Below are 16180 nucleotides of genomic sequence, written 5' to 3' on the forward strand. Positions count from 1 at the left end.
TTGGGAGTATTTAATGGTTTTTTAGTTGTTTTTCTATTATAAGTATTGAAAATATTAACAGCACTCATTTATTGATTAAAATTATTTTAGAGATCAGTGTTAATTAAGTTATCTTGTATTATAATCAGTGTTGATTAAGTTATCTTGTTTTATAATATAATCTTAGCAAATTCGGATTTGTCTCACATAGCTTAATCTCATAGTCACCCTATTAGAAAGGGACAGACGGCCTCCGTACTAACTGTTTCACTCGGCTCGTTTTTTGGGTAAAAGTGCGCAGTCCTGTTTACTATATTATGTCTATGCTATGACTACACTGTTATTTACTTTTTATGCTACTGCTCCACCTGCGTCTTAACGCGTTAAATTTTGGCATTACGCAGATGTGGCCAACGTTTTAATGGCAATTTATACAAATGGCATTATGAATAGCATTAAACGTTAAGCGATAACTCGGGTGTCGGTTTTTTGGACACATCAAAGGGTTTTAGTGCGTAGCTTAGAGCGCTAAGTGATGTTGGCTACATTAATGCCATCTCATTGCACGCATGCAAGGACGAGTGTAGATACTTTGTTTAAGCGGTAACTGCATTTTACGAGCACGATAATGGAATGGTCAAATGAGAAAGCTTTAGTTTTTAGAATTATTTTGTGTATCTGAGTTTAAACTCTTTAATGTGTGTTAACGCGTTACTTCATGAGGGATTAACTCTTTGCGTAAGTGTAGCCAACACGCATTTTTATTGCAATAAGTAACGTGTAGTTGGCCATTGACATTAACGTTAACGCTAACGCAGGTGGAGCAGGAGCATTATGCGTTAGCAATACTATAGTTGGCAATACTGGAGAATTCTTGATTCTTCTCAAAATATTTTGAAATGTCAAATCAAAACAAAAATGGCCGACGACGACGAAATTGACATTCTAGGAGATTTCTCTTTTAATTCTTGTTTTGCTCAAAATAACCAAGGAATGTGAGTATATTTATTGTAAAAAATAATTTTGTAACATCATTCTTTATAATAAACCATTTGTCGTTGTTACGCAACAGTAACACGGTTATGTTTACAATGTTTTGTTGACACCAGGGTCTCCAGTTTCTATTCAAAACAATGAGAAATTAGACCAACTTTATGTTTTATACGCATCCTCCAATATTTTTGAACATACTAGTATACAGAAACATTATGTCCAATTCATGAATTTGTTTGGAAACCATTTTTTCGGGCGCAGTTTTAGTCTAGCATTTGAAGTAAACAATTGCGTATTTGTTGTATATAGCCCTTCGTGTTCGAACAGAGAGGACACGGTGCACCCGCAGTGGCTCCTCGACTCCACGGAGACGAACTGGTACGATAAACAAACTAATAGGTAAGTCCTTAACCATCATTCATTCCTCATTTCTCTAGATTGACCTTGTGGAGACACTTCAATTTCTAGCGCTCATTTCACACACCATCATATTCAATTAGAACTATAAAATACAATTTTATAAATAACTTAGCAATATATTGTGAAATATTATTAAATTTAATCTTTTTTTTTAAATAAAAAAAAGGTTCAAAGAAGGTTCACCAAGGAAGCTTTATGGCAATAACTCTTCAGACAGACACTACAATGATATACATACTGCATGGAGCTCATCAGAGAGAGAACTTCTTATCAAAGAAATGGTAAGAATACTCAAAGCATTCTTCTGTCGATATAATCACACAAGTCCTTTTTTCATATCTTTACAATCCTGAATTATTATTAAGTAATGACAATAATAAATATTGATCCTTGTATACCAAGTTTAAGTACATAGATAGATAGTAATCTATTCTAACTTGAGTGGTTATAATTTTGGCAGACATCATAATAGCAGTCAAGCATAAATATTTACTAGTGATATTTATTTTCAGGCAAAGTATGGCAGAAATGTGAGAAAGATATCACAGACGTTGAAAACTAAGACTGAAGCAGAAATACAGGCTTTAATTGAGGCTGAATATGGAGTCAATCTAGAGACTCCATCATTTGGCCTTGACAAACCGGAGGACCATGAGGATGTGCCCGCGGTGGTCCAGGAAGAAATAGTAACAGATGACATGACCAGTATAAATAATGTAATCAACATGGTAACCACTGGAGCACCCACAATAAATATACCAAAGAAACCGTTCAGAAAAAAGAACACAAACTCCAAAAGTTTACTGAAACCAGATGTGTTGTTAGATAAAAAGGCTGAATTGATGGCAATAAACCCAGCAGAAATATTGTATGAAGATGATTTGATAATAGGCTCCACAGAATCTATTGGTTCTGACTTAGACCTGACTGATATTGTGTCTAAGAATATTGTTAAATATCAAGCGAAAGTTAAGGCTGAAAAGAAGATTGGTAATCATAGGAGAAAAAAATCTAGGAATTATGATAAAGGTGCTCCTAGGAATAAAAGTAAGGAATTGTTGAAGACACCTCCAGGGAGGCAGAGAAAGGATTCTAGTCTTTCTGAGGATAGTGTGAAGAGCCCTAAGATGCAAATAGTGCTGGGTTCTGGACTAGCTTTACCAGTTTCAGAAGGAGAGCAAGTGGTAGGTTTCCCTTTTCATTCCTTTTTCCCAATAATAAGCAACTACTTGTAAAATATTGGTACTCAGCTGCATCCGGTTGGACTGGTAGCCAACCCCAACATTGCTGGGGAAAAACTTGGGAGATGATGAAGCAATGACTCCTATTGCTGTATTTGGCAGTGTCCCATTTTGATCTGCTCAGCCACCTTTGATTGGTATCCTACTTAAACAAAAAAAATCACACAATGTATCATTCATTACTATTGTTTGTCTGACATAAATGATTTTCTACAGATAAAAATTGAAAAGAAAAAAGACTCGGATCCCGAAAGCGACATAGAAATAGACGTGGACAGCGACAGTGAGAGCAGCGCGCACAAGACTACGCCGAAGAAGGAACAGATTAAAGCTAACGATGAAGCTCCCATAGCTGTGCCACTGAGCAGGTTCGAGCCCATGCCCAAGAGGCAGAAGAAAATTAACTTGGTGAGAACTTTTCCATTCTTTTCTTTGAAAGAGCCTTACAAAGAAAAATGTCTTCCTTTACACTTTGCCCAGTAGCAATCGTCATAATAAAGGGAGACTAAAGCTTTTCATTAAGCTAATCATATTTTTTTTGCCATCACAGAGACCAAAATGGAGGTTTTAACTTAGTAGACTTATGTTTACATCATAGGACACAATGTGAAAACATCAGTAGTCGAAAAATGATAAACTCATTCAGTTAAGCTAGGTGTGTCACAGGGCTCTGTTTTGAGTCCATTTCAATTTCTGTCTAATTCCTGCTGTCTAGTTTGATCAATCAATATCAAGCTGTGCTTGCTGCGTTAGCTTAGTGTAGCGAGAATCCTCTGTACCTCTAAAACCCACATATATTCAAACTTATTCATAATAAATTATATCTGATTAAATTGAAAGCCAATCCCAAGTCCCAACATAGATAGGAAATGGCTGGACAAATAATTACAAGGCTAGACAGGAGACGGGAAGTCTATATTGTTACATTACCTCAGGACGGCGGCGGCGGCTACACAATAATGCATACGGCGGCCGGTGACTTGTATGCAGTAGGTGCCGAGCCGCGTCGCGTCCGCGTGTCCCGGCCTCCGCCCGTGCAGCTCTTACAATGTCGGCTTTATAGTGCTGATAAACCGGTAGGTTATGTACTATCGTACCTACTACCAGTTCTACTTAAAGAAATATGTGTCCCGACATTACATATAATATGTTCGTGTATGTTTGTTCACCTGTAATCGGCAACTGTGTAAGCTCTTTACTCCTTAAAATCTCCTTTTTTTGTTAATTTCTACACAGAAGCTGTTGGTGTTCCTTTACTAAATAAATAAATGTAGTTTTTGTCCTGAAGTGGATGTCCATTTTTTCACGCCTTATGCGATATTTAGCAATGTTCGAAATGTGTTCCCATTGATAATGATAGTAACAATTCTTATTTCAGCTTAATATACTGGCTAATGTGTACAAAATATAAATTTAAATTTATAAAAAGAAATTACGATAATAACGCAATTTTATAAATTTCAGGCGCCATTCGACGTTCGCATGCATGTATCAACTCTACTCTTAATGGACGGTCATGCACACACGTCACGCGGCGAGGTGATGGGACTTCTAGGAGGCAACGTCAGTGAGACAGTCAGGCTGGCACTCACTATCACTGCGTACCGCCCGGCCGCTGCCGCTGCTGGCAGCACGCACTGCGAGATGGACCCAGGTAAAATTAATTAAAATATATATCATAACGTTTTCATTAACATTATTAAACAGTATGTAGTTGGAAGATTTGTACATCTACCTAGTTTAAACATGTCCCTGTTATATTTGTTACAGTGTCCCAGTCGATAGCGGCGGAACAGGTCCGTGCTATCGGTGCACACGTGTGCGGCTGGCACCACTCGCACCCGGAGTTCCCGTCGGCGCCGTCGGCACAGGACCTGCGCTCGCAGCGCGCGCTGCAGGCGGCGCTGGAGCACGCGCCCTTCCTCGCGCTCATCACCGCGCAGCACTGGCCCACCGGCCGCACCGCCTCCATGTACCGGTATGTACCAGTTCGAATTTGTACCGGTAATGGTATGAACCAGTAACAGTTTGTACCAGTAATGGTATGTACCAGTAGCGGCTTCATCATTATCAACATTCCGCAACCACCACAACATAATTTTATTAATCAATCATGCCATGGCCAGAGTTTTTTGATTACCGAAACTCCCGTTAGATGTATATTTCTGGCAATCTCCTAAACAATTCACTTTGCAAAATTATTAAAACTCTTTGCACCCTTGAATTACGCTACTCAACATAAAATCTCACAAGTTTTCTCTCTCACAGTTGCTTCCGTGTAGACGACGAGGACACCTCCGACCTGCCTACTGGCTTCCAATTCAGCGTGAAGCTACTATCAGATCTCACCACTGACAACTTAGCTGCCTTCCTGCAAGAGTTGCATACCGTCATGATCGATAACCTCGCGAGCAACGAGCTGAGTGTCAATGTGAAGAACGATGTTTGTCCGCAGGCCGGCATCACCTATTTGGAGAAGGTAACTTTTCACAAGTTCCATACTTTTTGAAGTCGAAAAACGTTGGTCTTTCAAATAACGTGCGATTTACATTTTTTATTATTAGACTTCAGTAATTTAGTGGACCCTTGCTAAACTGGTATAGACCTCTGTTTATTCAACACAAAGATTTTAAGTTGCCTATATAAAAACTCAAATTGAGAGCATCCACATGTACATAAATAAATAACTTTGTTCAAAACATTTTTAGTTACACCTTTGTAGTTAGTTGGATCACCCTGCCATGATAGAAGAGTAATGGATCTTTTAATGATACATATTTACATTTCCCCAGTTCATATGCAGTGCATCACATCACATGCGGTCGGCGGGCTACGAGGAACACGACCCTCTCGTCAAACACCTCATACAAGGAATTAGAGATATCTTCAGATAGAAACTGTTGCTAAACTTATTTTAAGGGTTTAACCTATTGTGTAAATACAGTTATGCACAATAACTGGTCAGTATATGTATAAAAACTATTTAATGTCAAGGAATGTTTATACTGTAAAAAATAATAAGGCAATAATAGGTACAACTTCACATATATAATAGCTGTAATTGATGACTCAATGCCTCATCGCTTCACGTAGATGATAAATTCCTCAAGGAAACAACAAAAATGTAATACCTATATTTTTTCCTGAATCAGTCTGTAATGTATTCTAGTATTGGGAGATATTTTTCTTGTCTAGAAAGTGTTTTCTCAGTGCTACAGAAATTTGTTTTAATTTTTTTTGTTGCATACCCAATTTCTGTTTTAATTTCCCGTATCACGCATTATATCATATTTTAAAATTAACTTTTAAGTGATTAGTAAGACAATAAATTATAATGCAAATAAGTTATTGGTAATTTATAAAATACTTAATAAATTCATTTTTATTCATTCTTAAATAATTTTATGTTTTTTGTAACTTTAACTTAATTTATGGTACAGTATTATTTATTAATAAGCAAGCAGGTGCATTGTATATTCGAGTAGCTAATGGCTATATCACAACTGTAGGCAACATTATAAACCTGTCATACGTGAAGTTTTTATGTATTTTAAAGAATGATTGTAATATAAAATATTCGAATTAAATTCATTATTTAATTTCTTTGCAATCGCCTCCTGTGAAAACTTGCACTCTTTTGCAAACTACTGGTTTTTCATAAACTACTGGTTAGGTGCAATCAATTATTTGTACATCTTCTTTCTTCAATTTCACTCTTGCTCGTCATGCGGTGAATGGGGTAACCAAAAATCATACTGAAGGCATGCTAGTTGTTAGTGCTAGATAGATTCAATATAACAAACATATCAACAATTGCATGCCTCCGGTGGCTTTGAAAAAAAGCCGTTTGGTTTGCTTCATTGTTTGAGGAAACAAAGTTGTGTTACCTACGTAGTTGCTTGCATCGTAAAAGGTTTAACAGGCAGTGCCGGCTTTAACTCTACTAGCGCCCTGGGCGAGATTTCTACGGCGCCCCCAACTGCAATTCAAACCCATACGAAAAACAGAAACATAATATGTTCCTTTTAATTGGTAACATATTATGTAGTTACCAATTGCGCGAGCGAAACGAGCGCGAATTTTTTTTTTATAGTTAACAAGTCAAAGCAAATATTACCTAAAATGTAGCCCAATCGTACATAAGTTATTGCTGGTTGGTGAATGCAAAAACATGGGAACACAGGTCCTGATTGCGCGAGCGAAGCGAGCGCGAAATTTTTTGTTATATTTTAGAACTCAAAACAAAAATGACTTAAAATGTAGCCCAAACGTAGATAACCCTTTGTTGGTGTTGGCGCCTATGAATTAAAATTTTGGGACTTAAAGTAGTACCATAAATAGAAACTAGAAGTTACTTTCTTATTAATAAAAGGACTTAAAAACGACGCTACCTTTTTGCTAGGGTAGACAAAAAAATTTTGAAAAATAAAAACAACTATAAAGTGAAGCAAGCCCGAAAAAGCTTTTTTGAGATTTGGATCACTAGAAGTCCTTAACATATATAATACAAGGCGACTGTGAAGTGAAGAAGCCACGAGCGAAGGGAGCCCGATTTTTTTTGAGTATTGGGACATTACATTAAAAGTAGCTATATGTGAAAAAAAACGGAAGTGTAAAGACATCGCGAGCGAAGCGAGCGCGAAAATTTTTGAGTTTTGGGACATAAAAGTAGTGTATCTAACGCGCCCGGCATTGTATGACAATACATTAATTGAATTGAAATTTCTCGGTCCAGGAGCGTACCGCGGCGCCCCTGAGCCCGCGGCGCCCGGGTTATTCGCACACCATGCACCATAGGTTAAGGCGGCCCTGATGCTATCCATACATTTGGATACAGTTCTTGTAAGCTGCGATCTTTGATGAAATTTAAAACAAAAATAGGAATAAAATTCTGATCAAGGATTGGTTGGGGGCGCCTGCGGCGCCCCTTATGTCCGGCGCCCTGGGCCGTCGCCCAACCGCGCCCTACCCTAAAGCCGGTACTGTTAACAGGTTACAGACAAAAAAAAAAACAAATCAGAAAGTTACAAAACGAAAGTAAAAAAATAGAATGTAAGAAGGAATTAAAATAAATTATTTATATTCTAGTTGGGATTGTTTATCTTTCTTAAGAAATTATTTAATTACATCAGAGTAAAATGTTGGTGAGCGATTTAATTCTACCAACAACTGTTTTTCAATAGCTAATATAGCTATCATTGATAATTCGGAAAGACGCTCTCGACCCTGTGTATTTCTCAGATAGGTATGGATACGTTTAAGAGACGAAAAAGCACTTGTAGCTGGAATAGTTACAACTAGTCAAATAGCCTATTTAATTATTTTAAAAAGCCGCTAGTTTTTATTGTGGCTAAATCTTAAAAAAGTTTCAAAACTCGTTAAAAATCTCCCAGATCTCACACAACGTCGCTAAAACGGCAACACTGCAAGCTCACGACTCGCGCCAACGTCACGCGCATGCACGGCTTAAATTTGCCATACTGAGCGATTTGCACGATTTGCAATTGTGCACGACTCACGCCACTCGTCGGTCGCGCGCGACCGTCGCGGGCCTCGGCAGTGATGCCATACATTTTCATAGGGTGACTATTGTCGCGAGCGATCGACGACTGTCGTTGGCCGCACACTTTTAAATAGTTCGCGTTTGATATTGATTCTTTATTGAGTCTATTTAGCATTTAAGCAAGGGCTTTTGGGCTTGTATGATAATACTGCCACTGTTATGGTTACGAAACAGGATTCAACTAAAATAAAAATCAAAAGCATATGGCACAGTTCCAGTTTATTTTTTAAATGTTACATGTGCTAGATAAAAAAATAATACAGTCCGATTAGTGAAATTCTTTTACTATTAACCATCGACCGCTGACGAACAGGCGGCCGTGTGTCGTATCGTTGATGAAATTAATACTTAGCTTTTATTACAAATCGTTTATCTTCACATTCGTACACTCTAAATTGGAAAACATTATATTTTTTACAATTTTAACAAGCATTTTATTTAACCGATATAGTTTGAGCCCTTGGCTTAGTTCTGTAGGTATCGTACTTATATAACAATTCGAATCGATCATCTTTCCTGTGTATGTATCGACAGAAATCGATGCATATTGAAGACGACACGCACAGATATGCCTCTGTTGGACCTTTTTGGTAGTACAAAGGTACTTTTACATCGAAAGTGCCTCGTATAATATAATTTAAAAACGATATAGTAATTCATCTATTTATACAGTCATATTGTCAAATGGCCGGGCATCGCGCGGTCTATGTTCATATTACTGGGCATTACAAAAATGTACTGCGCATCAAACATAAAATATAACGATTTATTTACAAAAAACAGTAAAGATGTGAAGTTACACCGAGCCGCAATATACACGAACCTAGGGCTTTAGACGAATTGGCAAGGTTTTACTTACAAATAAATGGAAAACACACTGGCAGTGATAAAACAATGTTGTGTTGTAACAACACAAGATTATAAATTTGAGCGACGTCTAAAAGCCGAATTAATGGCATTTTGGATTCCTATCAATATTTTTAAACAACGCATATTCTAAGCTGAATGACGTGATCATCTAAAGCGTGAGTTACACAATCGTGATATTTTGTGTTTGATGGTAGGCGTCACAACGCAACCTTAGGCAATAAATAAAAAAATGATTTGTTTAATTAAATTAATAAAAAATAAAGAGTTCGAAACGATCGTAGCGTTACTTCTATATTTACAATGTGTTAACTTACAACTAATTAGAAGCATCAACTATGAAAATTTTTATCAACATTGAAGGCACATGATTCCGCACCCGATTCTCGTCATATATGTGCAAACATTAGGTGCACTCTCCGCTGGCAACATTCCTCTGTACTTCTATTTTACATGGCAACACTGCAAGTTATATCGTCTGTCGAAACTTTGTAAAAAAAGGTTGAATGATTAAATTAATTTAAATATTATTCCAATGTGGGATAATTGTGGGTATAATTAGTATGTCACATAACATCAGTGAGTTTTGCAAGAAGTTTGGACAAACAATACAAGCTGGACTGTTGGTACATAATGGACCGGACGTGACATGCTAACTTACACAATATTATACAATATGCGAAATAAGTACTGGTATCGAACCATCCGCGTCGCACGACACTCGCCGCCAACTGTTTGTTCTAACATTATTTATATTTATTGTTAAAAGTAGATAAACATGGGATAATTTCGTAATATTAGTTCGGTGGTAAAGTTTCGTGCAACGCAGACGTAGACTAGTTAATATAATTGAAGTTGACTTAGGGAAACTCAGTCTGGCAATGATAGTATAGCAAGTACTTTGGCCCAGTCGCCGACACAGTTGAACTAACGTTATAGGAAATTGGAAGAATACAAGAAGACTAATAGCAGCCTTATGAGTTACATTGACAATAATAGGGATCGATTTCACTCTCGGTTTTATGAAGAACGTAGTATGAAAGCAACCTCTATTACTTATCAGATTTAGTAGGTAAAAAAAGTTCAAAAGACACTAAAAGACATCAACTGTGCTTACAACTGAGCCGGCTAAGACCGGTCACGTTACAGAATAAACATAAATTTATTCTTACAAACTATTTCGCTAATTAGTTCTATTCACAGCTGCGGAACGGAAATTATTTATATAAAAACATGTCTCCACTTAAAAGTGCAGTTTAATTCATTACATTGATATTTGATTGAGATCCCGTCGTGCGTACGATAGTTTTGTCAATAATTTTGAATTGAACGGCAAACTGGCAGAAACTATGCTGGTGATTGGCGTTTCATACATGTAATGATTATAATAGGAATAACATTTCGATTCGATAAATCGCTATTTTCGATTTTACACGTAGTTTATAAATTAATTGTACTTTATATTAAATGATAACGAATGAGCCAGTCACCAGCACACTTGGCGCCATTTCGGTAATATTTCATACTCCCATCACAAATAACGAATCTCCAATTTTAACGAAACTATATTTTATATTTAAACAGAACACGTCATTTTACATCTAAAATATTAATTTAAAAATATACAAACTAAGCAGTCATTCATGTAACACTAGGAATATAAAAAAAATGTTTGCATACCGTCAATTTGCGATTTAAAAAAATATCGTACAATAGTAAGCGTACTCAACTAGCTCGTAGTAAAAAAATAATTAAAATTAATTAAAAAAAGCTTAAAGAGTCAATGAGGAACAGAATTTATACAATGTCGCGCAGTTATACCTATTACGATTAGACTTATCGTAACGTTTATTAAAATAAATAATTTATTTAATATTCTATAGCCGCCCTGCCGTCGCTGTACAGTTATTACAAGTTTATTATCTGATTGGGATAACTTAACTTATATTGTTTATAATAAAATGAAATTCAATGGCTAACATTAACAGTAGTGCACACGTGTGACAGGGCGACGCGTACTCACTGGCGTCACTCTCGCTGCACACTGGAACACTGACTCACATCTTTCATACTGACTGAATTTTCTGATCTGGTTAGAGTGATATTTATTGGAAATGCCAAACATAACAAGAGTAAGAAATCGACTAGGTTACCTAAAATCTGAGTAAAGCTTCGTTCTACAGAAAAGTAGATATAAAATGTTATACAAAAAAATGTACTACAAATTGTTTTCAATACAGGAAATTCGATCCTACTCATACTTTGATAATATTACGAGTCTTATTCGATCTCGTTTACCAAATCGCAAACTAGAATAAAATCTCATACCACTTTTAGCAACGTTATCGATATTTTGACAGACTATTCACGTCAACCTAATCAATCAATTACTCATAAAACGTTTTTTTTATAATCTACAGCTGAACATTTCCCAAAACCAGAAGCTTTGATTATAAAAATCAGGTGTAGATTATAAAAATACTGGCGTCTACCTACTAACCTACCCGAGTCTGGCAAATACCAATCGAACATTAACTTTCCTCTACTGAGATAAGGTTGAAAATATATTGAAAAAATTTGAATGTGCTGTCGTCTGTAGGTACGTAGATTTTGATGTGGTCAGTTGTCCCAGTGTGCGTGAGTGTGGACGATGTTTAGTCGATGCTCTTGACGCGGGCCATGACCTTCCCCTCGAACATGGGCAGCGTGTCGGAGTCGCTGCTCACCTCCTCTTGGATCACCGTGTCTAAATCCGCGCAGTTAGTTTTGAAGAAGTATCTGGAATAAGTAAAACAATTTTATGTTATTGGTAGGAAAAAGTAGGGAAGTATATCTGGAATAAGTCAAATAACTTTATGTGATTTGTTGGAAAAAGTTGAAGTGGCCTATTGGCCAATAAAAGACCTCTCAAGTATAAGGGCGTTTGTTCGATTCCAGGCCAGGCAAGTGCTAATGCAACTTTTCTAAGTTGTATGTACTTTCTAAGCATATCTTGGACACCAATGACTGTGTTTCGAATGGCATGTTAAACTGTAGGTCCCGGCTGTCATTGAAAATGTTTGGCAGTCGTTATGGTTAGCCAGAAGCCCGTAATTCCGACACCAGTTTAACCAAGGGGTATTGGGTTGCCCGGGTAACTGAGTTAAGGAGATTAGATAGGCAGTTGTGCCATGTAAAACTGGAAGCCGACCCCAACATAGTTGGGTAAAGACTCGGGAGATGACTGAGGCTGTAATATGAGGTAATGTACATACCTATAGTTGCCCTTCCTGGGCAGGTAGTCCTTGAAGGTGCGCAGCGTGAGCGGCGCGGCGGGCACGCGCAGGCGGTAGGGCACGGGCTCGTCCAGGAACGACACCACCACCACCGTGTGCTCCGCGCCGCCCGACGTCGACGACGACTTGCTGCCGCTGCCACTGCGAGGGAGAGAATGTTTTGTTACAATATTGCCACTAAAAGTAATTTTTTGCGAACCGTTGCGATTGAAATTTGAGGGTTTTGAACTTAATTGAGATCCATTTTCGCCTATACTCTATCCACGGAAGCAAGAGCTAAAAGGTAAACAAAGAATGACAGTTTTTCAAGATGGCGGTATAACCCGACCGATGACAAAACGTCACATTTTTGTGTAAAATGTTCGCAGTATCTGTGATTTTGTCATCGGTCGGGTTATACGGCCATCTTGAAAAAGTGTCATTCTTTGTTTACCTTTTAGCTCTTGCTTCCGTGGATAGGGTATAGAACACAAATTGTAACCGCGGCAACTGTTTATTTTGAAAACCGAACACAAAAAATCATAGTAAACAGTTGTTTTAAGTGCCTTAAAAGTTCAACTTAGTTTACAACTTAGATAATAATTATTAAAATTGAGCCACAACTATTATTGTGTGTTCGTTTTTATGATAAATAAGCTATATGCAAGTGTTACGAAGAGGTTAATATGCGTAAATGAATCGTACAGAAGAAAAGTTGTGTTAGTCTGATGTCAAAATGTGTTGTTTCAAGAAAATTGACTGATGTTGTCATTGAACTTGTGCCTAAATATGATAAAGTAATGTGTGTAACATACCGCGTAGCCCTCGTCTGCTTATCCTTGCGGCGCAGATCATCGCGGTCGGCGGAGGAGGCTCGCTCGTGGCGACGCTCGAGGCGCTCGCCCTCCGCCATCCACAGCAGGATGCGCGGCTCCACGCCACCTTCTGATACTACGGATACGCCGCTGTCGGTAAGCTCCGTCACCGTCTTCTTGGAGAATGATCTGAGGGAACAAGTGTTTCGTTAGAGTTGTTTAAAGTACGTTAGCCAAAATTAAACAAAGAAAGAGAGAGACAACATATTATTTCTGAGGTAAGCGGCCTGTGATAGTTTTAAGACCGTAATAACATAAAGTATTTTTGACAGGTTTTGAATTGCATCTTCATATTCGAAAAGGCTAGACAGATGATTTGTAAAATCATGTCAATATGTAACATGTTCTTTGTATTTTTTTTTTTTAAATTTGATAGTCTTACGCTATAAGAAATTCAGTTTTATTCTGAGTATGAAGGTTAAAACCTTTTACACTACCAAAGAAACAATACAGCATGTCAATCATCTGAGCCATTTTTTTCATACGGCTACATACCTGCGGGTAAGCGAGTGCGGGTGATGCAGCGAGTCAGGCGGCGCGTCATAATGTCCCGAGTCCGCCGACAGCGCGGACGGGGCTCGTCGAGCGCCATGTGCGGCGTGTGCAGCATGGGCGGCGTGTGCGGCGTGTGCGGGGTGGTGACGTGCTCGTGCACGTCGCCCGCCCGGGGGTGACGCTCCCGGGGTGCGTTCTGACCATACCCGGGAGACGTGCTGGTCTGCAATGTTACAATGGTTTAAGTCACAGTAATAAACGTTATGATCAAAATGTTATTTTATTTCAATTGACCAAAATAACGTTTATTGTTCCATCATTTTTTGTACAATTAAAAATACTAGATCAATCTGAAAAGTTGGCAAAAAAAAACGTCACATAACTTGAATGAACTCTATATTGAAAGTTTCTTTTAAAATCACTTCTGTTTAATATGAATACAAATGTCAATTTTATAATTATAATTTAATCTACAATGATAGGTGGTACGATGAAAAAAAATATTCACCTCCCAATGCAAATTACATAGTACAAATCCGATATTTTCGCATTCGCATTTTAATGCTTATAAGTACACAATATTTTTTATTTTATTCAGAATTATATGCTCGTATACTAACCGAGTATATCTTGATCGTTGTCGTCATCAAGCTGCAACTTTTCCCGTATGGCGGCCGCCACCAGCTGCGGCGGCAGCGCCTGACTCGACGCCTCCTCACCGTCACCCTGGAACGACCATACATTAATGTCTATAATTACAACATATAATTATTATTAGCAATTACATTTTTGTCTATAGTTATGTCTTTACGACATCTTCAACATTTAAAAATGAGAAAACCAGCCTTAAAAAGGCCGTAAAAGTCAGACAGACAGCAATACATCTGAAATACTCAATTACATCTGGTTTTTCCGGAGCCGAACCAGCACACAGTGATTCACTCTAAGGCCATAAATCGAAAAATGTCATTGGCTTATCCCCATTGGATCTACTTACTAAGTGATTAACAAGTAAAGAAGCTTCCAAAAACTCTAAATATCCGTGTCATAAGGTCAACTTATTGACCACTTTTGTGCATCGGAAGTTAGCGTATCTCGAGTCTAATTATCGCAACGTGTGAGTCATCAAAACTTAACACTTTGTTTTTGAGTGTCACTATTCCAAATCAAGTGTTTACGTATGGTGATAGTATGGAGGTCCAAGACCAAGGTATGTACTTCTATTATCAACTACTTTTTTATTTTTTTTAATGCGCTTAATATTTTATTTTATTTTTTTATTGAAGGTATCGTTTTTGTAGATTTGTTTGGTATACTTTGATTTCATTTGGACCTATAACTTTTTGCTGCTCAGTGCTGCACTTGAGGCAAATGTTTTTCGAATAAAGAGGATGTTCTTATAAAACCGTATAAGTTTCATCTGCATCTTTTTGCCCCTTCTTGGGTTAAAGGAGTGTCAAAGTATGCATGTCCATAGTATTGAAAAAACTTTATATTTTAAGTTCAGCTTTCATGTTGTTTTAGGTAAAGTTTTCAAATGATCTGTTTCGAGGACGACTATTTTTGACATTTGGCACTCTAAAGAGGGTAGTCCAAATGAAAAATGCAACATGTCCTGAATACTTTGACCGAAACATCGTGCCTTTCGGATGACATCATAAACATCAAACTAGAGACTTTAAGTAATAAAATTATGAATGTATGTAAACGAATTTCTCATTATTGGGCAAAATCAAATCGTAGTTGGTCTAAGTTTATAGAGAAATATTCAGATTGGCTGAATGTAGTTGAAAATATTGATGTAGAGCGAATTGAGTTACATGTATCTCAGAAGTCTGACAAAGTTGAACCATCAACTTCTTCATTCAGATCCCTTCCTAAGAGGTTTACGAAAGTTACCTGTCAAAAACAAAAGGTGTGCTATCAAAATATGTTCTAGATTTGTTATCTGTTTGTAGTAAATACTTTTGAGCTTGAATATATTCTGGTATATTTTGTGTTTTGTGTGTATTTGCAAAAAAGGTTGTTCATGTATTTTTGCTGTTTTATTTTATTCCTTTATGGTTGTTTTATAAACAACCATTATTTATATAGATTTTTCATTAAAAGTCGCAGTATGACATGTTTTAGGTTTATCGTCTAAAACAAAATTACTGCGAGACATTTTTACACCTAAATAGTATGATATATTTTTTAAATGAATGTGGTTATGTTATAATTTTAATAATTTACACTTCTCTTAACATGTTTCAACGTGTAAAATAAGTTAATTAAAAGTATTTGTGAGTTTCGTATTTATGGCCGCATTTGTATGGAACGTGAATCACTGTGCAGCATTGGGAAAAGGAACCGAACCTATCATTTGAACCTATTCGGCGAACGTTGCTGGCAGTGTGAAGCCAGAAAGCAGGTCTTACTAAGGGGAAGCCCACGTATGTGGGTAAAGAAGGTGAGATAGGCAGCCGCTTTATGTAAATTAGGTACTCAGCTGCG

General features: G+C 37.3%; 2 protein-coding genes and 1 long non-coding RNA gene across 9 annotated transcripts in view; 2 read left to right on the forward strand and 1 right to left on the reverse strand.

Moving 5' to 3' along the window:
• Nucleotides 1–834: 834 nt before the first annotated feature.
• On the forward strand, nucleotides 835–5603 carry LOC110372082 (uncharacterized). Of its 4 annotated transcripts, none has more exons than XM_064037463.1 (10): nucleotides 835–974; nucleotides 1282–1371; nucleotides 1559–1673; nucleotides 1905–2576; nucleotides 2850–3041; nucleotides 3569–3709; nucleotides 4098–4287; nucleotides 4404–4611; nucleotides 4902–5112; nucleotides 5426–5603. In XM_064037463.1, the coding sequence occupies exons 1-10, from the start codon at nucleotides 898–900 to the stop codon at nucleotides 5525–5527; spliced, it is 1998 nt and encodes a 665-aa protein (XP_063893533.1). In that variant the 5' UTR covers nucleotides 835–897; the 3' UTR covers nucleotides 5528–5603. The 4 variants fall into 4 exon arrangements, with proteins under 4 accessions (XP_063893533.1, XP_063893555.1, XP_063893544.1 ...); XM_064037485.1 differs by having other exon boundaries at nucleotides 1282–1350; XM_064037474.1 differs by having other exon boundaries at nucleotides 1300–1371.
• A 2793-nt stretch (nucleotides 5604–8396) lies between these two features.
• LOC110372041 (axin) overlaps nucleotides 8397–16180 on the reverse strand; it is a 59771-nt gene continuing 51987 nt past the window's right edge. For all 4 annotated transcript variants that reach the window (XM_021328551.3, XM_049843824.2, XM_021328553.3 and 1 more), the window contains 5 exons: nucleotides 14308–14413; nucleotides 13688–13910; nucleotides 13133–13321; nucleotides 12318–12479; nucleotides 8397–11841 (listed from right to left, as the gene is read on the reverse strand). In XM_021328551.3, the coding sequence (XP_021184226.2) occupies nucleotides 11718–11841; nucleotides 12318–12479; nucleotides 13133–13321; nucleotides 13688–13910; nucleotides 14308–14413 (804 nt within the window). In that variant the 3' untranslated portion in view covers nucleotides 8397–11717. The remainder of the gene's footprint in view (nucleotides 11842–12317; nucleotides 12480–13132; nucleotides 13322–13687; nucleotides 13911–14307; nucleotides 14414–16180) is intronic.
• On the forward strand, nucleotides 14623–15721 carry LOC135117699 (uncharacterized). Its single transcript, XR_010277071.1, has 2 exons — nucleotides 14623–14897; nucleotides 15212–15721. It is a non-coding gene; the product is annotated as an uncharacterized LOC135117699 (long non-coding RNA).

Source organism: Helicoverpa armigera, chromosome 2, assembly GCF_030705265.1.
Source record: "Helicoverpa armigera isolate CAAS_96S chromosome 2, ASM3070526v1, whole genome shotgun sequence".
In the NCBI taxonomy this organism is placed as follows: domain Eukaryota; kingdom Metazoa; phylum Arthropoda; class Insecta; order Lepidoptera; family Noctuidae; genus Helicoverpa; species Helicoverpa armigera.